Raw genomic sequence first — 22409 nt, forward strand, 5'->3', positions numbered from 1 at the left:
AGACCAATCAGTGGATGTGAGCACAGTGAGATGGCAGGTGGCATGTTTCAATTGTGTCAATGATATGAGAGACAAACCATGTTCCAGATGGCCTTGCACAGCTGTCACCCACAAGATGAAGTGTGTCTCAATCAGTTCATCTGCAAAAATTGGCAGATTACAACAGGAAAATGTATGTAGAGTGGAGTGTTAGCATCTAAGCATTGGAAATAGTGTAGGTAACCAGCCTAATAGTTAGAAAAATTATTGGGGAGCTAGATTAATAAAAGGAAAAACTGAACAAATTGTATAGGCCTATAAAAAATCTGGTATTGATAAAATTGCCTAAATGAATACCTTCAACTTTTTAATTTTCCCAGTGATTATTACTAATTTAATCTATTAAAAACAGGTTTACATTATCATATGATGCAAAGGACAAAGGTTGGATGCACAATAAAAAAGTTGAGACAAAAAACAGCACAGAGAACAGGTTGTGATTAATGACTGGTATATTTCTCTTTTCCATCCAGCACTATTAGCTACAGTCCAAGTGTAAAAATGCAATAATAACCTAAATTTAAACGAGGAAAGGAATATGTATATTATATATGTTGTATATGGACACTGTTGCACTAAGCTAAGACTAGTATATTTTTTAAAAGGGCTTAGCTGAATCAGTCTCTGTAGGTATGGCACTGTTAACAACATTGGGATATTGCAAAGTTTCTGCCACATAGGTATTACAAATATATAGGAACAAAGATTATCGAATGCAAGTGTGTCAGGACCTGCTGCATAAGACTCAAAAGGGACAGTTATACTATGTTCACACACAATCCACGACTGACTTTGATCTCGATTTACCTACAGTCTGGATGTGACTGTCGCCAGTCGAACGTCGTGCTGTTTGCACAGGCAGTCCGCTCAAGAAGAACTCGGCTTTACACGCGATGATAAAATTGACATAACTACACGGTAAGTCACAAACACCAACAAACAAAATGGAAGTTTTGGTTAGAAATAAATACTTTTTCTTATTATATATCTAATAATAGACAGATGTATGTCTCTCCAGATATCTTTTTTTTATTTCTCTGTTGGTAGCCCGACACATGTTCCGCAGCCATCCTGTATTTTCTCGTGTGCGTGGGATTGTGGGATCTCTCTTATGACTGGATCTAGTTTCAAGAACTCTCTCGAATCGATCGCAATTGAACCTCGTTTCAGTTGAGATTGAAATGGTCGAGAGAGGTCGTAGCATGGCATAGTCGCCGACCTTGGTCACAATCTAGATTGAAATGCTTGGTGCAAACAGGATATTAGTTTCCTAGACTATATCATCACTAGTGATGGACATGATGTCACCACTACTAATCAGAGAGCAAACAGCCTATGGAATGGCAATATGAAAATTCTCTAGCTAATAAAAAGTTCACGACACAGCCATCAGCGAGTAAAGTAGTGGGCATTATCTTTTAAAATAAAAAAAAGCATGATCCTTTTGAATTTCCTGAAGCTTGGACAATCAATCAACCTTTGCATTGTGATGCTGATCAAACTGAAAGCCAAACTTTTCAGTCAGGCCAGAGAAAACAACCTTCTGTTTGCAACGAGATAATGTCAGTCCATATACCAGTTTGAAGATCATTGAGAACATTGCAAAGGCAGTTGAACCATCCTACCACATTGCCCATATAGTCCAGGAGTTAGTACCTTCAGACTTCCATCTATTTAGGTTAATAAAAAAGGACTAAATCGAGAACATCTTCCTGACAATAATGTCATCATTGCAGCTATGAAAAAGTGAGTTGCCTATACTGGTGCAAATTTTTACAGACAGCATAAAGATTCAGGTTCATTGCTGGTAAAAAATACATGGCCAATGTCGTAACTACCGTAGATGGAAAAATAGAGATTTGTAACTAAAAAATTCCTCTTCAATGATGTTATTGTGCTCCTGGTGTCTTTAGTACTTCTAATAGAAATAAATAGAAGGCATTATTTTCAGAGAAACCTCTTATATTAAATATTAACACACATCAAACTAAGAAAAATATAAAACATCACATTATAAATAAAAAAAACCTGTGTATTTTTGATCATGTCATTGTTTTATTATGATTTTAAATATTTTAAATATATTTTTAAATATTTAATCTACATCGTTTTATAAAAATCTTAAGTTTGCAATATCTATTAGTTATTCATTGTAAAAATTAAAAACTAAATTTATAAAAATGCATTAGGTTTTTAAATACACTAAACAAAATCTATAATGAAGCATATTTAATAGTATGTTACTTCATTCAAATAAACAAACACAACAAACACAAATTACTTAATGAAATATGAATGAGTTTGTGAATCATAAGTAGTCAACTGGATAGTAAATAGCAGAACCTAGAAACTGATGTTTATTATTATTTAAAACATTTGGACATCTTTTAATGGTTGCTACTGTTGGTAAGGGTAAACCCTCCGTAAGAGGTTATACGATGACATTTAATGCTCTTTTTATATAAATATATTCTAGTTCAAAATAAATCTTTACATTTAACAATTTAATCTAAAAAATTTTGTTATAAAATAAAAATTGTCTAATGAAATTTCATGCTAGTTCCTGATAATCAAAACGACTGGCCAACTTTCAGTTTTTTCTCAGTGGATGGGCATCCTGCAATATCATCATTAAGAATTTGAGTCTAATTTTTATTTTAAAAAATAAAATTGTACTGAAAAAAAATCTTTCTAACCCAAATAGTATTATAAAGAATAAAAGTGCAAAATTGGACAAATATATTCTGTATTTTTAGTTTATATTAAAAACTTTGTTTATGTTACTTTAGTATAATTTCCATGCATAAAATTCTATGAAAAATAAATTTACTGTTTAGTATAAGTAAATTTCTTATATATTTGAATCATACTGTTAAATTCATGCAATCAGTAACATTTATGTAATAATGGTACAATCAATCAAATTAATTATCTGATTGTTATATCACTTTAAATTATTTGTTATAGAAATGCTAAGTATATGCATAAGAACAAAATAGTTTACAATCTCTTGAGCAGTTTACCATTTCTTAAAATCAAATCTATCTAAATCTCTGCCTTTAGAACACAAATATGAACTAACTATTGCTGTTTACTGCATTATGAATGTACAAATTATTTACATGGCAGTCCAAGATTGTCCAGTACATATAGTGCATATTATATAGATTACTTTTATAGTACAATATATAATATAGATGCATTTTCACACAGTCTTAGCTATATTATAAAAAATATTCATAAAAGCCAAATTTACATTTGTAAAAAACAATTCCATTATTCTCCATGGCAGATAATTGATAGAGAATAGTAATTACACTACTAAAGTTACTAGTTACACAAACTCTGATGCCAATTTATATAATATGTAAATGAATGAACAAAATCAAGTTACTTTTAATATTCAATGCTTAGATCAACAATATTAATTAAACAGGAATTTAAATGTGTATAATCATAACAAAGTATTGCCATATCTCATAGAACAAAGTAATGGTAATTGTATATATTAATAAAACTATCAAGAAAGAAAAAATTATTTGATTAAAGAGTATTGGGAAAAAATCTTTTTAGATAAACTATTTAATATTTCATAACTTCATACATTGCTTTTAAAATGTATTTAATGCACAAAGACATTTCTTTCCTAATACAGTAAAACCTTTACAAAGGGAAATCTGTCCAAATAGAAAATAAGACTCAAAATGGAATGATTTACTATGTTAAATATCATTATAAACCCTAAACCTATCTGATACAAAAACAGAAGACTTTTGCATCAATATCTGTTAAAAATAACAACAAATAAGAAATTCTAATGGTGCTATATTGATTTCTACTAGGATATAAAAACTAATAATTTTTATTGGTAATCTTTAGGAATAATCAAACTGATACCAATAAAAATTCTTTGAATATATGCTATTTATTAATAAAAGACAACAGAATTTCGCTCATTTTTATTTAGATGACTATAAAAATTAATATATATTTTTAGATTGGCAAAATAAAAGTAGAATTTAGAACAAAAAACTTAGGCTCTTAGTAGACAATAAACAATATGACTCCAACATCTCTCCACTGAAATTATATTAACTAAAATATGTAAATAAAATGATGCACCACTTTCCATAAATTAAGCAGAAATTGACAGACAGCAAAACATGTACTATTTAATTATAGGCATTAAAAAGTGCAAGTCATTTCATGAATCTTAGCCAGGAGTTACCTGTTATTCAAATGGGAGCTCTGAAGTATTTAAAGACTACATATTTTGGCAACTAGAGATGTGCTTCAGATCCTATTAAATTTATATAACTGGTACCTTTCTTATACTAAAATAGACTCCTCCCTCCTTGCTAATGCACATCAAAGCAAACTGATCAAGATTTACAACACCTAATGTAATACTAACTGAAGTAATAAGCTGTTTTATTTTCTCATGCATTTTTGCATTTCTATATCAGAATATTATGTAATATAAATATATACTCATAAAAATACATCATATTAAAATATATAATAAACATATATATGTATATAAATTATCTTAACTATTGTATTTCACAATTAACAAGTAATTAAACTTTAAAATTGCCTTTGTTGTAATTTCCAAATATTTGAATAATTTTCTTTGTTCAGTTAGTATTATCTGAAATTTATCCTGGTTGGTTATAGGTGCTTATTACAGACTTACCTAAAATTAATGCGGATAATATGACTAGCCAAGAAGTTGTTGGTTTCAGTACTTTTACATAAAAAGAAAAGTGAAATAGATTAAAAGAGGAAGAATTAATAATAGAAACTATTGCAGAAAAGATTACTAAAAGCAGAGTTAAACTTTTTTCAGATATTCTAAAAAGTGATTATGTAATATTTCAAATAATTATAAGATTGAATTATTTTAGGCTTATTTAAAATTAACTTTATAAAATTGAGTTTTAATATTTTTAAAAAATCTTAAAATAGGCATTAGAAATAAGGTTATATTACTGAAAAAACAAATTTAATTTAGGATGAAAATTTTAGTTTGTCATCATTTTTGAAATTACATAAAATGAGATTAAAAATTGCAGTTAATAGAAAAAAAATTTTTAATGAATTATATATGATAAAAACAACATATTACATGCAAATTTATTATTGTTTTAAAAATTAATTGTATAAAAATTCTTATTTATTCTTTAAAATTTAGAGAATTGATTTCATAATAAATAAGAATAAATTATCTGAAATATCAAGAACTTAATTCTAAATTTTGAGATTTTTTTTTAGATATCTGTAATTCCATCATTATTCCAACCATCACCATATAAGCTAAAAATTGCTTAAGGATTGCAAGATAAATATTGTTGACATGATTGCTGAATATGAGTGTTGGTTCCATGTATGATTTTGTCTATGACAAGTTGTAAATCTGTAATAGACATTATACCATTTTACATCTGGACTGAAGTAATGATGGGTCAATGTTTAGATTACGTTACCAGTCCATAACAAAGGCAATGATTTTCTTTCTTGCATTATGACTAGAAAATAAAATCGTGGATATGTTATAGTCCTATTGTCATGTATGTAAACCTCCAGGGGATAACCCACACCAAATTGCCCCTTGACCTAGTTAGGCAACCCCATACTTTTGACCTTTGCCATGTTCCTTTGTCTCCAGGCAGTCATGCGTTAACTGTGGTGACACTTAGACCTGTAAGCAGGGCCAGCCAGTGAGTGGTGTGAACAGTGCAACTGCACAAGACACATCCTGCATGATCCAATTCTTGGGAAATTGATCATTTCATTTTCGCTAAGTTAACTAACTTTCCTAATCTTTTTAACGGATAGTATGTTTACCATTAAAATATTATTTTGTTGTTTTTATTAAAATGCCCAGTTCAACAACTGTATTATAAACGACTCAACTGACCAGATACTATGGTACGAATAACTCTTTAATAATACAACTAAANAATTTATATATATATTTCACAATATTCGTTAAAAGTCTAATATGAACTTTATACAATTGATAAATTATTACCCTCGATCTTCATTTCTTCCATTCGCTGCCGAGACGTAAGGACGAAACCAGGAATTTCGAGAATTCCTAGACAAAATTCTTCTACGAAAAAGGCTAAAGTATTCTCTAATTAATCTCATCCTCGTCCTTCACAATTTTAAATCGAGTTTAGAGAGAAAAAACTCGAAGACCATCACGTTATCTGCAAAAATAACCATATTTTATCTTACTTTGGAATCATTTGATAGGACACGAGTATAAACAAATTCATTTTCTTAAAATATAATTAAAAGAATTATTCGTATTAAATTAAAATTATTTTTAAATAACAACTATATATATATACTTTTTTTTTTAACTTCTAAATCGCATTCTCCTGCAATTTGTATCGTTTTTAGGTTACAAATACTTAGCTTAGTAACTTTTTTTTAATCGTAGAATTACGTAATAAATGAGTGCAAACTGTCCTGGGGCCAGCCAGGTTTATTTTCATTTATATTCTGAAGGCTGCTATTGAACTTGTTCGTGAAAAAAAGCAAAGGTCATTCGAGTTTTAGATTATTCCAACATATCAGTATGACGAAACACAAGGCTCTTGTTGTAAAGTTTTTGGCTTGTTTTTTTTTTTAATTTAAACTGTTCGTAGATACGTAAAAATACCATTAAAATTTTCTTGTATTTAAAAATATATAACGTTTATTAGGTTTTAAATATCAATTTTAACTTAAAATAAAGAATTAAAATGCTAAAAATAACATTTCTACCCTTTTATTATATTTATAATAATGTAAAAAGTAGAATGTCAATTAGTAAAATTTAAATTAAACAAAATTTATCATCATTTATTTTTCAAAATAAAAAAAAAATTACGTCAATAAGATCTTCGAAACGATAACTGTTATTGAAAGATAAACTCTTAACGTTGACAAGCGGAGGATCTACTAAAATAAGCGAGGGTAGATTGCATTTTTCATGATGGACTGCGACAAATTTTGACAAATTCATAAAGTTGATCGAAATTTAACTCTTTGCATGCGAATCGATATAGGATATTGCTCTACTCATGCAAAAATCCGAACATTTTAAGTCATGGCAAAGGCGTATAATTAAAATCGACCACGTGGTTCGACACCTGTAAAAGCTATGGTTAAAGCGCTATCACGTGTTCTCGCAGTGTATAAATTTCCCGCCAAATTTTGCAGAACAACGAAGTCGTCACAGAAGTTGCTTGTTTCCCATCAAACATGTCCCAACACAAGGTAAGGTTTTTTGTTTTTTTTTTGGTCGTTACGTTTAAGATCCTAATTTTGGAAAACGACGAGTTTGACTCGTTGCCAAAAAAAAAGAAAACAAGTCTCCAAAACGCGTAACTGTAATTTCGAAGTGGTAGATTTAAGATTTATGCAGTTACTCTGGGAAATTTTACTCAGTGTGTTCACACTTTAAACATGTTGCAGGTTAAGAAAGGTTTGTTGCAACGCTTGAACGACAGCGTAGTTATTGGTGATGGAGGTTTTGTGTTTTCGTTGGAAAAACGTGGTTACGTTAAAGCTGGTCCTTGGACCCCCGAAGCTTCTGTCGAACATCCCGAAGCAGGTAAATCAACATCGTAACTAATGAAAATAATTTTTATTATTTCAGAAATTAATACAAAAAAAAATTTTTTTTTTGTTTACAGTGAGACAGTTGCATAGAGAATTTTTGAGAGCAGGATCTGATGTCATGCAGGCGTTTACTTTTTATGCCAGTGATGATAAACTTATTAACAGGGGAAATCAAGCTGGAAAGAAATATACTGTGAGTAAATCTTAAACAATTTATTTATTTTTTTTTTAAATTTAAATTATTGAACCTTGCTGAAAGGTGTCTGTTATCCTTCTGTCTGGATAGCAAACCATAACACCGTTATGATTTGCTATCCAGATAAAATAAGTCGTGCCAAGTTCTAACAATGTAATACTACTGAAGTAGGATTTCGTTCAGAATGAAAAAAAACAACGAATTCAAGCTATTTGCTGGGAAAAAAACCAAATTTCTTTGAGATATTTCAAGAAATTTTTGAAAAACAAACATTCTTGGTAACTTTTGTGTGTTCTTCTTAAAATGAGATTTATTTCAAACTATTCTTTTTTTTCCTCTAAATGTAATCCTCAAAGTAATTATTTTGTAATTACTTTTTAATTTTATTTCAGGGCAAGGATATTAACAAAGCAGCTTGTGAATTAGCTAAAGAAGTGGCTGATGAAGGGAACGCTCTAGTTGCTGGTGGTATTAGTCAAACACCTTCCTACTTAAGTGGAAAATCCAAAAGTGAAGTTCAATCCGAATTCAGAAAACAGATTCAAGTATTTTTGGATAACAAAGTAGATTTTCTCATTTGTGAGGTAACCATTGCAGATTAATTACTATCCACTCTGTTGAACTGACCATTATAGATTTTCTATATTAAAATTTCTTCGTTTTTTTCATTAGTACTTTGAACATATTGAAGAAATAGAATGGGCAATTGAAGTATGCAAGGAAACTAGTTTGCCAGTTGTATCTAGTATGTGCATAGGTCCAGATGGAGATCTCCACAATGTAACAGTTGGTGAATGTGCTGTAAGAATGGCAAAAGCTGGTGAGTTTTTATTGGATCTATCTAATCAATTTTCGGTAAAAAATTTTTCGTTTATGTATTGAAGTATTTTTTTGTTTTAAGGTGCTGATGTTGTAGGTCTGAATTGCCATTTTGATCCATTTGTATCATTAAATACTTTAAGAATGATGAAAGAAGCAATCACAAAAGCTGGTTTGAATGTTCATTTAATTGTACAACCTCTGGGCTTTCATACACCAGATGCTGGAAAGCAAGGTTTTATAGATCTTCCAGAATTTCCTTTTGGTAAAAAAAATAAAACTATTATATTCTTTCATTTTATTAAACTTTTCTCTTAGTATATATGATGATTTTTTAATATAAAGCTCTCGAACCCCGTATTTGCACCCGTTGGGATATGCAAAAATATGCACGGGAAGCATACGAATTAGGCGTTCGTTACATCGGTGGCTGTTGTGGATTCGAGCCTTACCACATTAGAGCAATTGCAGAAGAATTAGCTAAGGAAAGAATGCAACTACCTGAAGCTTCGGAAAAACATGAACCTTGGGGTGAAGGTTTAAAAATGCATACTAAGCCATGGGTTCGAGCAAGGTATTTATATAATTGTTCTGGATTTACAAGATTGAAAAATAAGTCACTAAATTTTTTCTTTCCTTTCCAGAGCTCGCAAATCCTATTGGGAATCATTAAATCCGGCTACCGGTAGACCGTATTCGGCATCTTGTTCAAAGCCTGCCAATTGGGGAATCACTGCTGGCTCAAAAGAACTCTATCAGCAAACTGAGAGCACTACTGCTGAAGAATTAGAATGCGTCTTTTCTTACATGAAAGTTAAATAGGATGCTACACCACCATTTAACTCAGCCGAGATGGTGTAGATTATGCAAACTGAACACAATGTGTTCGATAAAAAACATTCATACTTTTTTGTATGTATATCTATATGATGATTTATAAAGAAATCCAATTCACTTCATGTATTTTGTAGCAAAAACTTTTAATTGATGTAATTTCCAATTTTAATATAAAAATGGTTTTGGTAATAAAATAATTAAGACTATCAAAAAGTTTATAATTTATAGTGATCATATCTACAATTCAGATTAATTTACATATGCTATTTATGAAAATAAGCAATACACATATATATATCTACATTTTAATGGGTATTTGGAAGACATTTTAACCCATTTGTTACACAGTACCAATTTCATTTTCAATTTAATGAAATTTTTGTTAGTAAAAAAAGACAAGACAAGAGGTTATTTTTCCTCTTCAATTTGATGCTTTCATCAATATTTAGATTTAAAACATCAATTAAACTAATAATTAAATTTTTTTTATAAAATATTAATGAATAGAAAAAAATGAAATATATTACAACATAATGGAATAGGTTACTAATGAAATCAATATGATGAATTTCCAAATGAATAGGTTATTCGGTGACTATTGTCAAGATTAGAATGCTCCAATCCTTAAAAAACATTGTTCATTTGGCAATTAACAATTAAGTAAATGAGAATAAGTTAAAGTTCAGACTGTTGCTATTATGGATACAATCTGGAGTAGGAACTCTGCAAGATCTCCTCTGTATTTATAGGGCAATCTTCTATGAGTAAAAAGTTAACACACTTGTTTGGTTTCCTCTAATCAGTAAAAAAGGTGGCATATCTCTGGTTAACATTTCTAACCAGGCCATATACAAAGGTGCTGAACAGGTACTCTTACGAGGCATTGGAAGCGTCCTGAAATTTTAACTCAAAGTTAGAATTTTATAATAAATTTTATAATATGAATATAGGAATGTCTACATACATCACAATGAGAGATGCTTCGTTTGAATGCTGCAGTAGTAGTTCTCTTAATCGCATATGCCTATTACTCTAAAATAGAAAAAAAACATTTCAATATTAAACAATTGAAGTGATTAAAAAGATAACACAATATTAAAAATATTAAAAACAATATTTAGCAAAATTCATACACAAATGATTTCTTTTTACAACATGATTATTAATCTCAAAATTATTTTTGATTTAAATTTTTCTATACTTTTTTTTTATTAAATAAAATAACAAAAATATAAATATTTTAAAGTTTCATGTCATTAGTTAACTAAACTGGAGAGAGAATACGACTTTAAACCAACTGAATCTAGTATCTCTTCAATCTATTCTCATGATGCTTGTATAGCCTAAAAGCATTTAATTTATAAAAATTTTAATTCCACAAAAAGCAATTTGCATTACAAAAATATATTTAATTAAACATTTTTTTCTACAATTTAAATAATTAGAATAATACAATGCCATTAAGAACAGATTTCTATATTAAAAAATAAATCACAGAAAGCACTATAATGTGTAGCACTATAAATGACTAGTATAGATAGGAACTATTTAAATCATCTTTGAGTAGATATGATCTCTATCAAAAATTTGTTTCTACAATATATTTAATTAATAATTCAATAAATTTATATTTTTTAAAATAGACTTTCTGTCAAACTTCACTATGAGCATTAAACAATTGCTTTTGTTAAATATTATTAAATGTTCAAATATTGTCAAGGACTTATAAATTATATTATTTTACTCTAAACAAAATGATAAATTTTTATATACATTCTTTGGATAAATGGATTCTTTTCTAACTTTAATATATTTTATTAAATTGTAATACTTAATATAAAATATATATTTCTACTTGGTTTAAAANTTACTGTTTCAGCCTGTCTCGCAGTGTTTATTGCTTTCTCCAGAGTTAGTTCCGTTTCAAGTTGCAAACGTTCCGAAACCTTTTTGTCTCTAATGCCGCAAACTATTCTATCCCTAATCATTTCGTCTTGAAACGAAGCAGGAAAATCACACGTTTTAACCAGACTATATAATGAAGTCACGAAGTTCTCCACTGTTTCTCCTTCTTCTTGAAACCGAGAATAGAATTTATATCTTTCGTATATAACATTTTTAGTTGGGACGAAGTATTTTTCGAATGCAGCCTTAACTTTTGAATAGTCATTTCTATCCTCTTCTGGGAGACTAAATGACGCCAAAATTTCCTCGGCTTTCTGTCCCATTAAATATATGAAAGAATTTACCTGGTCAGTTTCCTCTTTATTATGGAGTCCAGACGCTGTTCGAAATCGTTCGAAACGTCCTATCCATGTTCTCCCATCTTCCGGACGAAAATTAAAAACTTCAGGCGCTGGGATCTGATACATTTTCCTCTACGCTGCCACCATGTATTATAAACGACTCAACTGACCAGATACTATGGTACGAATAACTCTTTAATAATACAACTAAACACTTCTACATCCAGCTGGTTACTTCGAGCTATCTCGCTCGCTTTCTCTCCCGCCACCTCGGCACCTCTCGATTACATTTCCTTTGTTTTAAATTGTCAACATATATTATATTACATTTAATGTTTATCTAAATCTTCAACATATATTACAACAACTTTGCACCAGGCCCCACTATTTCTCAGGCCAGCCCTGCTTGTAGGCACAAAGCTACATTTGTATTATAATAAAGTTTTAATTATATATGTTAACAAGAAGTCATTTATTTTACAGACATAACACCTATGTAATGGATATGTATATATACAGTAATTTTCAGCCAGAGAGTAAATGAACTAGCATAAGAGGTGCCATCTAGATTACCCAATCAAAAAACCTTTGAGCATCATGACAGCCAGAAAGTTCACATTGACTATTTTTTTATTTTTGGAATATCCTTTTTTTGGTACACTTCCTAACAGAAGATTCTACAGCGAATACAACATATATTGCAACCTGCTAGAGAATCACCTGAAACCTTTCAGAAACAAAGATAGAAGATTGCTGTCCTAATTAGGCCATCAACATGATAATGCATGACTATTCCTCATGCCAAATGATGCCTATAATTGCAAAACTGAAGTTAGAAGGTGCTGTTGTATCCACTCCACTCTCCAGATATCATCTCCCTAATGATTACCAGCTTTTTGGATCGTTAAAGGAATCATTTGGAAAAGACATTTTCAAAATAATAAGAACATAAAACCAGTTGTGCAGGAATGCATGTTCAAACAACAAAATCTTCATACATTAATCACATGCTGAGTAATGTATTGAGAGAAAATGATATAATTTTGAAAAAATTTCTTATGGACAAACTCAGAGAGTGTCCTCCTTCCTTTTGTTCTTTCTTAAACAGGAATAACAATCTTGCAATAGAGTTGACTTTTATCTGTGGCTATTTCCCTGCTTTGGCATGCAAAACATTACAAATCATCAATACATGGTGGTGGCAAAAAACACTTATAAAATTTATACATTTAAAATAAAATTCAATAAAATTTTACTGCCAGGACAATACTTATAATTTTGAAAAAATTTACAAAATTTCCTCAACATTATATGTATTGTCCCAGCACTAAAATTTTATTGAATTTTATTTTAAATGTAAGAAATTAATTATGTTGTAAAATGTATGCATTAAGCAAATACAAATGTAATTACCTGATGAGCAATAAATATGACTTTAACAAAATTATTGTTTCCATTTGAACCATCCTCATTTTAGTAATTAGAATTAATTCTTTTTGTGAACCATATTGAAATAGGATTATATTAGAAAGATTATCATTTCTAACATAAAATATATTGAAGAATTTGATCCCAATATATTGGGTTCTTGAAAGACATTCTATCTGTAAGTTTATCTGTCAGCAAATGATATCAATGACAAAGAAAATAAAAGAGAGAGTAATTTTAATAATAGTTAGATTGAAGACCTAAGATTGATTAGGTTGTTAGTAGAAAGACAAGTGAAATTTAATTCAAATACTTAAAACTATTGTGTTTATTACTTGGCATTATCTATTTTTCACAAGAATTTTATGTGGTTCAAATATGAGTATATCTGTTGTTATAAAAAAATTTCTAACTAAAATTTTTTTTATAACAACAATTTTTATTGCATTTTGTTGGATTGTGACAAAAAATATATTTCATGTCACAAACATCAATACAGTCAACTCCCCCTATAACACTGTTGGTTATTCTGTTTTATATGAATTCCATGTTGTACAAGTAACTTAGATTTTACAAATACATAAGCCGTTCACAGTCCGGCACATGTATTTGTAAAATCTAAGTTACTCGCAGATGAAAACTGATTCAGAGATCAGTTTTCATCACTTGACCTACAAGGTGTGGTAAGTGTGAAAATTAGCCAAATTTAGACCACATCAAGATACTTTAATCACAAAAATACTTAATAAAAATAAAACATATTTCTTCCTATTATTTTTTTTAATCCAAAAAATATGCGCTTTTGTTGACATTGGAAATGCATTTCAGACTTAGTCCCGCATCAATCCAACCATCTTGTGTAGATAAGTCAAGTGTGATAAGTCTGAAAATTAGCCAACTTTAGGCCACATCAAGATAAAACATATCTGTTGTTTAATATGCTTACTGTCTCATAAGAAGATGAGGTGTTTATTAATAATAAAATGTTATGTTTTGTTTATAAAATTGTGAACAATAACTCTGATTTAATAATAAATTTTATGAAAATTTAAATATAAAACTATTGTAATAGTATAGAGTTATAATGTAACATTGCTGAAAATTTATTTTCAATGTAGTTTACATAACACATTCATAACTGAATTAATTTCATCTAAATAAAATGATGAAATAGAAAAATGTAATTTAAAATCATGTTAGAATTTGTAAGATAAATATAATATGTTTGATTTTACATTACAGAAAGTTTATATTTTTTTTATAGGTTACAATCTATGAAAAATTATTATATTAAAAATTTAAGTTATTTTAAAATGTAATATTTTTTCATTCTTAAAATATCCAATTTAAAAATATTACCTTGTGACAACTGAGAACATGATATATTTCTTCCAATGGTATTTTCAGGAATACCTATTTGCACAGGAAAACTTGAACTTTTATCATTTGTAATAGGTATTGCAAGTTCTTCTGCATCAGCATATTCTGAATAATCTAATCCTTCTTNTTCTGTAAACATTCATACTTGCGTTGCTCTCTGTCTAATTCATCCTTTTTATTTGCTAAAGCAAATATTCGAAGCTTACAACTTCCCCACTGAGATCGTGTAGTAAGCAAATAAGGGATCAGCATTGTTAATCCTAAAAGAATAAAGAATTTATTTTAATAAAAATAAATTTATTTTTATTTTTTTGAGTTTAAAACTGGTAGTAACTTACAATATCTTCACATAAAAAAAATTGAACCTAGTTTCAGTTATTAAATTTCATTTTAAATTAAGTATGTATTCAGAACTATCTTTTAAACTAATCACTATTGATTATTGCATAATACATTTTATAAAAAAAATCCATGCAAAACTGTAATACAGTGGTACCTCGGGATACGAAATTAATCCGTTCCGAAACTGAGATCGTATCGTGAAAATGTCGTAAGGTGAATCATCTTTTCCCATACGATTACATGTTAAACCAAATAATTCGTTCCAATGCGAAAAACACATTCAAATTAAAGCTAAGTAGTACATTAAAAAATTAAAAAATCCTTCCACGACGAAGCAAACATGCGGACTGAGACAATGTACAGAAGTGAATAAAAAATGGTGCTGCGAACTAATGTAACGTCGTATGGTGAGTTTTTGTTCGTACCGCGGAGTAAAATTATGTTCGAATTTCATGTCGTATCCTGAAAATTTCGTATGCTGGGGCGTTCGTATCCTGAGGTACCACTGTAAAATCAATTTTGTATAATTTTCCAATAGCATAGATTTTCAAGAAATAAACTAGACACAACTGAATAAATTATGTTTAAAAAATGGTATTAAGATTTTAAAACAAAAATTAGTACCTCCATCATCATATAACCACCAGACATCTATTGTGCCTTTCTTTTGCTTTCGTTGGAACTGATTAGCAGACATTAATACCTCTTTTGGAATATCTTTTACTGGGCTTTTCAGATATTGAGAATTATTTATAACAGATGGGCTTTGACCAAGAGGATTGTGAGACACTCCTTCTGATTTCTGTATTCTCTGTACTGATGGAGTTGAAGGTGGTGATGATTCTCTTGAACTCTCAGCTGCAAAATATTTCAAAATCAGAAAAAGGATCATCATATGTGCATTTAATTATTCTGAGTAATTTAAATAGTTTATATGATTCAGTATGATTCAAAATTTAAATCATCTAAATTGACAATTTCTTGGGAAATTTTGCATTGATTGAATAAAAAATATTGAAAAGGTGTGTGATGAATCTGTAATTATAACAAAAAAGCCAATAAAGTTCGTACTTATTTATTGCAAATTAATTGGTAATACAGATCGGAAGCTTATATTGAGAGTTCAAATTGTTTATACTTTATTTCATTAATGTAAATTTTAAACAATATTATTATTTATAATTCTTATTTTCAAATAAGAATATGAAAATTGATGTATCAAAAAATTAATGGCTTTCCCACTAACTTTCAATCTTTATTAGTAAATGAATCATTTGATAGAAAGTATGATTTTTATCTCTATAATCTTATTGATCTCCCATTTACTAATCATTGTTGTAAGAAGAAATTGTTAATAATAAAAACTATCATTGGTTATTTTAAGTACAACTTAATTTTTTTTATTTATGCAAGTTGCTCCGAAAATAATGTGTACTATTTTATTATGATAGTACAGGATATTGGAGATAGATGTTGGTGGTAGTGTTTAAATTTTTCCGCCACTATCCTATAAATTTGATTGTCATGTGGCAGGTAACATCACAGCAGCAGTCTAATATGTGTTTGACATGCACATGAAATAGAGGTATGTCATCAAATTTCTTGAAGTGAAAAAAATTGCACCCATTGACATTCATTGAAATTTACTGATCATTTACAAAGACCAATCAGTGGATGTGAGCACAGTGAGATGGCAGGTGGCATGTTTCAATTGTGTCAATGATATGAGAGACAAACCATGTTCCAGATGGCCTTGCACAGCTGTCACCCACAAGATGAAGTGTGTCTCAATCAGTTCATCTGCAAAAATTGGCAGATTACAACAGGAAAATGTATGTAGAGTGGAGTGTTAGCATCTAAGCATTGGAAATAGTGTAGGTAACCAGCCTAATAGTTAGAAAAATTATTGGGGAGCTAGATTAATAAAAGGAAAAACTGAACAAATTGTATAGGCCTATAAAAAATCTGGTATTGATAAAATTGCCTAAATGAATACCTTCAACTTTTTAATTTTCCCAGTGATTATTACTAATTTAATCTATTAAAAACAGGTTTACATTATCATATGATGCAAAGGACAAAGGTTGGATGCACAATAAAAAAGTTGAGACAAAAAACAGCACAGAGAACAGGTTGTGATTAATGACTGGTATATTTCTCTTTTCCATCCAGCACTATTAGCTACAGTCCAAGTGTAAAAATGCAATAATAACCTAAATTTAAACGAGGAAAGGAATATGTATATTATATATGTTGTATATGGACACTGTTGCACTAAGCTAAGACTAGTATATTTTTTAAAAGGGCTTAGCTGCATCAGTCTCTGTAGGTATGGCACTGTTAACAACATTGGGATATTGCAAAGTTTCTGCCACATAGGTATTACAAATATATAGGAACAAAGATTATCGAATGCAAGTGTGTCAGGACCTGCTGCATAAGACTCAAAAGGGACAGTTATACTATGTTCACACACAATCCACGACTGACTTTGATCTCGATTTACCTACAGTCTGGATGTGACTGTCGCCAGTCGAACGTCGTGCTGTTTGCACAGGCAGTCCGCTCAAGAAGAACTCGGCTTTACACGCGATGATAAAATTGACATAACTACACGGTAAGTCACAAACACCAACAAACAAAATGGAAGTTTTGGTTAGAAATAAATACTTTTTCTTATTATATATCTAATAATAGACAGATGTATGTCTCTCCAGATATCTTTTTTTTATTTCTCTGTTGGTAGCCCGACACATGTTCCGCAGCCATCCTGTATTTTCTCGTGTGCGTGGGATTGTGGGATCTCTCTTATGACTGGATCTAGTTTCAAGAACTCTCTTGAATCGATCGCAATTGAACCTCGTTTCAGTTGAGATTGAAATGGTCGAGAGAGGTCGTAGCATGGCATAGTCGCCGACCTTGGTCACAATCTAGATTGAAATGCTTGGTGCAAACAGGATATTAGTTTCCTAGACTATATCATCACTAGTGATGGACATGATGTCACCACTACTAATCAGAGAGCAAACAGCCTATGGAATGGCAATATGAAAATTCTCTAGCTAATAAAAAGTTCACGACACAGCCATCAGCGAGTAAAGTAGTGGGCATTATCTTTTAAAATAAAAAAAAGCATGATCCTTTTGAATTTCCTGAAGCTTGGACAATCAATCAACCTTTGCATTGTGATGCTGATCAAACTGAAAGCCAAACTTTTCAGTCAGGCCAGAGAAAACAACCTTCTGTTTGCAACGAGATAATGTCAGTCCATATACCAGTTTGAAGATCATTGAGAACATTGCAAAGGCAGTTGAACCATCCTACCACATTGCCCATATAGTCCAGGAGTTAGTACCTTCAGACTTCCATCTATTTAGGTTAATAAAAAAGGACTAAATCGAGAACATCTTCCTGACAATAATGTCATCATTGCAGCTATGAAAAAGTGAGTTGCCTATACTGGTGCAAATTTTTACAGACAGCATAAAGATTCAGGTTCATTGCTGGTAAAAAATACATGGCCAATGTCGTGACTACCGTAGATGGAAAAATAGAGATTTGTAACTAAAAAATTCCTCTTCAATGATGTTATTGTGCTCCTGGTGTCTTTAGTACTTCTAATAGAAATAAATAGAAGGCATTATTTTCAGAGAAACCTCTTATATTAAATATTAACACACATCAAACTAAGAAAAATATAAAACATCACATTATAAATAAAAAAAACCTGTGTATTTTTGATCATGTCATTGTTTTATTATGATTTTAAATATTTTAAATATATTTTTAAATATTTAATCTACATCGTTTTATAAAAATCTTAAGTTTGCAATATCTATTAGTTATTCATTGTAAAAATTAAAAACTAAATTTATAAAAATGCATTAGGTTTTTAAATACACTAAACAAAATCTATAATGAAGCATATTTAATAGTATGTTACTTCATTCAAATAAACAAACACAACAAACACAAATTACTTAATGAAATATGAATGAGTTTGTGAATCATAAGTAGTCAACTGGATAGTAAATAGCAGAACCTAGAAACTGATGTTTATTATTATTTAAAACATTTGGACATCTTTTAATGGTTGCTACTGTTGGTAAGGGTAAACCCTCCGTAAGAGGTTATACGATGACATTTAATGCTCTTTTTATATAAATATATTCTAGTTCAAAATAAATCTTTACATTTAACAATTTAATCTAAAAAATTTTGTTATAAAATAAAAATTGTCTAATGAAATTTCATGCTAGTTCCTGATAATCAAAACGACTGGCCAACTTTCAGTTTTTTCTCAGTGGATGGGCATCCTGCAATATCATCATTAAGAATTTGAGTCTAATTTTTATTTTAAAAAATAAAATTGTACTGAAAAAAAATCTTTCTAACCCAAATAGTATTATAAAGAATAAAAGTGTAAAATTGGACAAATATATTCTGTATTTTTAGTTTATATTAAAAACTTTGTTTATGTTACTTTAGTATAATTTCCATGCATAAAATTCTATGAAAAATAAATTTACTGTTTAGTATAAGTAAATTTCTTATATATTTGAATCATACTGTTAAATTCATGCAATCAGTAACATTTATGTAATAATGGTACAATCAATCAAATTAATTATCTGATTGTTATATCACTTTAAATTATTTGTTATAGAAATGCTAAGTATATGCATAAGAACAAAATAGTTTACAATCTCTTGAGCAGTTTACCATTTCTTAAAATCAAATCTATCTAAATCTCTGCCTTTAGAACACAAATATGAACTAACTATTGCTGTTTACTGCATTATGAATGTACAAATTATTTACATGGCAGTCCAAGATTGTCCAGTACATATAGTGCATATTATATAGATTACTTTTATAGTACAATATATAATATAGATGCATTTTCACACAGTCTTAGCTATATTATAAAAAATATTCATAAAAGCCAAATTTACATTTGTAAAAAACAATTCCATTATTCTCCATGGCAGATAATTGATAGAGAATAGTAATTACACTACTAAAGTTACTAGTTACACAAACTCTGATGCCAATTTATATAATATGTAAATGAATGAACAAAATCAAGTTACTTTTAATATTCAATGCTTAGATCAACAATATTAATTAAACAGGAATTTAAATGTGTATAATCATAACAAAGTATTGCCATATCTCATAGAACAAAGTAATGGTAATTGTATATATTAATAAAACTATCAAGAAAGAAAAAATTATTTGATTAAAGAGTATTGGGAAAAAATCTTTTTAGATAAACTATTTAATATTTCATAACTTCATACATTGCTTTTAAAATGTATTTAATGCACAAAGACATTTCTTTCCTAATACAGTAAAACCTTTACAAAGGGAAATCTGTCCAAATAGAAAATAAGACTCAAAATGGAATGATTTACTATGTTAAATATCATTATAAACCCTAAACCTATCTGATACAAAAACAGAAGACTTTTGCATCAATATCTGTTAAAAATAACAACAAATAAGAAATTCTAATGGTGCTATATTGATTTCTACTAGGATATAAAAACTAATAATTTTTATTGGTAATCTTTAGGAATAATCAAACTGATACCAATAAAAATTCTTTGAATATATGCTATTTATTAATAAAAGACAACAGAATTTCGCTCATTTTTATTTAGATGACTATAAAAATTAATATATATTTTTAGATTGGCAAAATAAAAGTAGAATTTAGAACAAAAAACTTAGGCTCTTAGTAGACAATAAACAATATGACTCCAACATCTCTCCACTGAAATTATATTAACTAAAATATGTAAATAAAATGATGCACCACTTTCCATAAATTAAGCAGAAATTGACAGACAGCAAAACATGTACTATTTAATTATAGGCATTAAAAAGTGCAAGTCATTTCATGAATCTTAGCCAGGAGTTACCTGTTATTCAAATGGGAGCTCTGAAGTATTTAAAGACTACATATTTTGGCAACTAGAGATGTGCTTCAGATCCTATTAAATTTATATAACTGGTACCTTTCTTATACTAAAATAGACTCCTCCCTCCTTGCTAATGCACATCAAAGCAAACTGATCAAGATTTACAACACCTAATGTAATACTAACTGAAGTAATAAGCTGTTTTATTTTCTCATGCATTTTTGCATTTCTATATCAGAATATTATGTAATATAAATATATACTTATAAAAATACATCATATTAAAATATATAATAAACATATATATGTATATAAATTATCTTAACTATTGTATTTCACAATTAACAAGTAATTAAACTTTAAAATTGCCTTTGTTGTAATTTCCAAATATTTGAATAATTTTCTTTGTTCAGTTAGTATTATCTGAAATTTATCCTGGTTGGTTATAGGTGCTTATTACAGACTTACCTAAAATTAATGCGGATAATATGACTAGCCAAGAAGTTGTTGGTTTCAGTACTTTTACATAAAAAGAAAAGTGAAATAGATTAAAAGAGGAAGAATTAATAATAGAAACTATTGCAGAAAAGATTACTAAAAGCAGAGTTAAACTTTTTTCAGATATTCTAAAAAGTGATTATGTAATATTTCAAATAATTATAAGATTGAATTATTTTAGGCTTATTTAAAATTAACTTTANTTATTGAAATTATAAATCATTTTGATTTAGAATTTTTTTAACAAAACTAAAAAGTATATTTTTAGAAATTTATAATGGTTTGTTTTATTTCTTTAGTTGGTGAATAGGATGACTGGTGCCAAAAAGTCACTTTTAAAAATATAAAACAAAACCATGTCACAGTATCTTACATATACAGCAAAATTTAAAAGTTTTGTATTTTAAATACTAATTTCTTAATTGATTTTTATTACTACTTTCGTTTAAAAAAATTATATCACATTAATCAAAATTAAAAAATTAATTGATATGCTGCTTTATAGTTTTTGTTAAGATTTATAAATACTATATAAAATTTAATCATTATTATTTCTTTTTTCTCCTAAAGTTTAAAAAAGAGAATCTGTTAATATTTTAAATGCATATCAAGATAATGCATTTAAAATATTAACGGATGCAGTCATCTTATGCTACTGTTCTTACATCACTGCACTAAATAAAATATTAAATAACCAGAAGTCAGATACTATATTGTATTTATAAAAATTTACTTTACATAATTTACACTTTCAATAGAGAATCAAAAGAATTTACATTAAATAAAATCATATTTTATGTTGTGTTAAGTAATAATTTTAGCAATTGTCTCTATAAAGAATGAGATTTAATTGATTATAAAAACAAATTAATTTCCCATTTTTTAAGTTTATATTAGTCACTAAATTTTTATTTATGATTACTTTTAACTTTTATCATTCTTTTGTTTTATATTTTATTTAAGAAATAAAAACATTTGTTGCTGATTAGATTTAAATAGAATATTTTAACCATTAATTTTAATTAAAAATAACAAAAAATAGGAAAATTTTTATGAATTTTCTAAAAAAAACATTAAGTT

At 28.7% G+C, this 22409-nt stretch overlaps 2 protein-coding genes across 2 annotated transcripts in view; one reads left to right on the forward strand and one right to left on the reverse strand.

Moving 5' to 3' along the window:
• The first annotated feature begins 7112 nt into the window (after positions 1 to 7112).
• On the forward strand, positions 7113 to 9659 carry LOC111619880 (betaine--homocysteine S-methyltransferase 1-like). Its single transcript, XM_023361703.1, has 8 exons — positions 7113 to 7311; positions 7510 to 7648; positions 7731 to 7849; positions 8245 to 8436; positions 8525 to 8672; positions 8754 to 8936; positions 9017 to 9245; positions 9316 to 9659. The coding sequence occupies exons 1-8, from the start codon at positions 7297 to 7299 to the stop codon at positions 9491 to 9493; spliced, it is 1203 nt and encodes a 400-aa protein (XP_023217471.1). The 5' UTR covers positions 7113 to 7296; the 3' UTR covers positions 9494 to 9659.
• Positions 9660 to 9717: 58 nt separating this feature from the next.
• Positions 9718 to 22409, reverse strand: part of LOC111619910 (solute carrier family 12 member 2-like) — an 81279-nt gene continuing 68587 nt past the window's right edge. Inside the window, exons 18-24 of the mRNA XM_023361734.1 lie at positions 21300 to 21457; positions 15529 to 15762; positions 14679 to 14822; positions 14542 to 14595; positions 11380 to 11582; positions 10473 to 10540; positions 9718 to 10402 (exon numbers count right to left, since the gene is read on the reverse strand). Coding sequence (XP_023217502.1) covers positions 10267 to 10402; positions 10473 to 10540; positions 11380 to 11582; positions 14542 to 14595; positions 14679 to 14822; positions 15529 to 15762; positions 21300 to 21457 — 997 coding nt within the window. The 3' untranslated portion in view covers positions 9718 to 10266. The remainder of the gene's footprint in view (positions 10403 to 10472; positions 10541 to 11379; positions 11583 to 14541; positions 14596 to 14678; positions 14823 to 15528; positions 15763 to 21299; positions 21458 to 22409) is intronic.

Source organism: Centruroides sculpturatus, unplaced genomic scaffold (genome assembly GCF_000671375.1).
Source record: "Centruroides sculpturatus isolate CEXI.00-Female unplaced genomic scaffold, Cexi_2.0 scaffold160, whole genome shotgun sequence".
Taxonomy (NCBI): domain Eukaryota; kingdom Metazoa; phylum Arthropoda; class Arachnida; order Scorpiones; family Buthidae; genus Centruroides; species Centruroides sculpturatus.

What these genes read in the sequence shown, in the direction of transcription:
- LOC111619880 (XM_023361703.1), top strand. An exon ending in TAGATTTTCTCATTTGTGAG is followed by an intron (nt 8,437 to 8,524) that starts GTAACCATTGCA and finishes TTTTTTCATTAG; the next exon opens with TACTTTGAACATATTGAAGA. An exon ending in TGTAAGAATGGCAAAAGCTG is followed by an intron (nt 8,673 to 8,753) that starts GTGAGTTTTTAT and finishes TTTTGTTTTAAG; the next exon opens with GTGCTGATGTTGTAGGTCTG.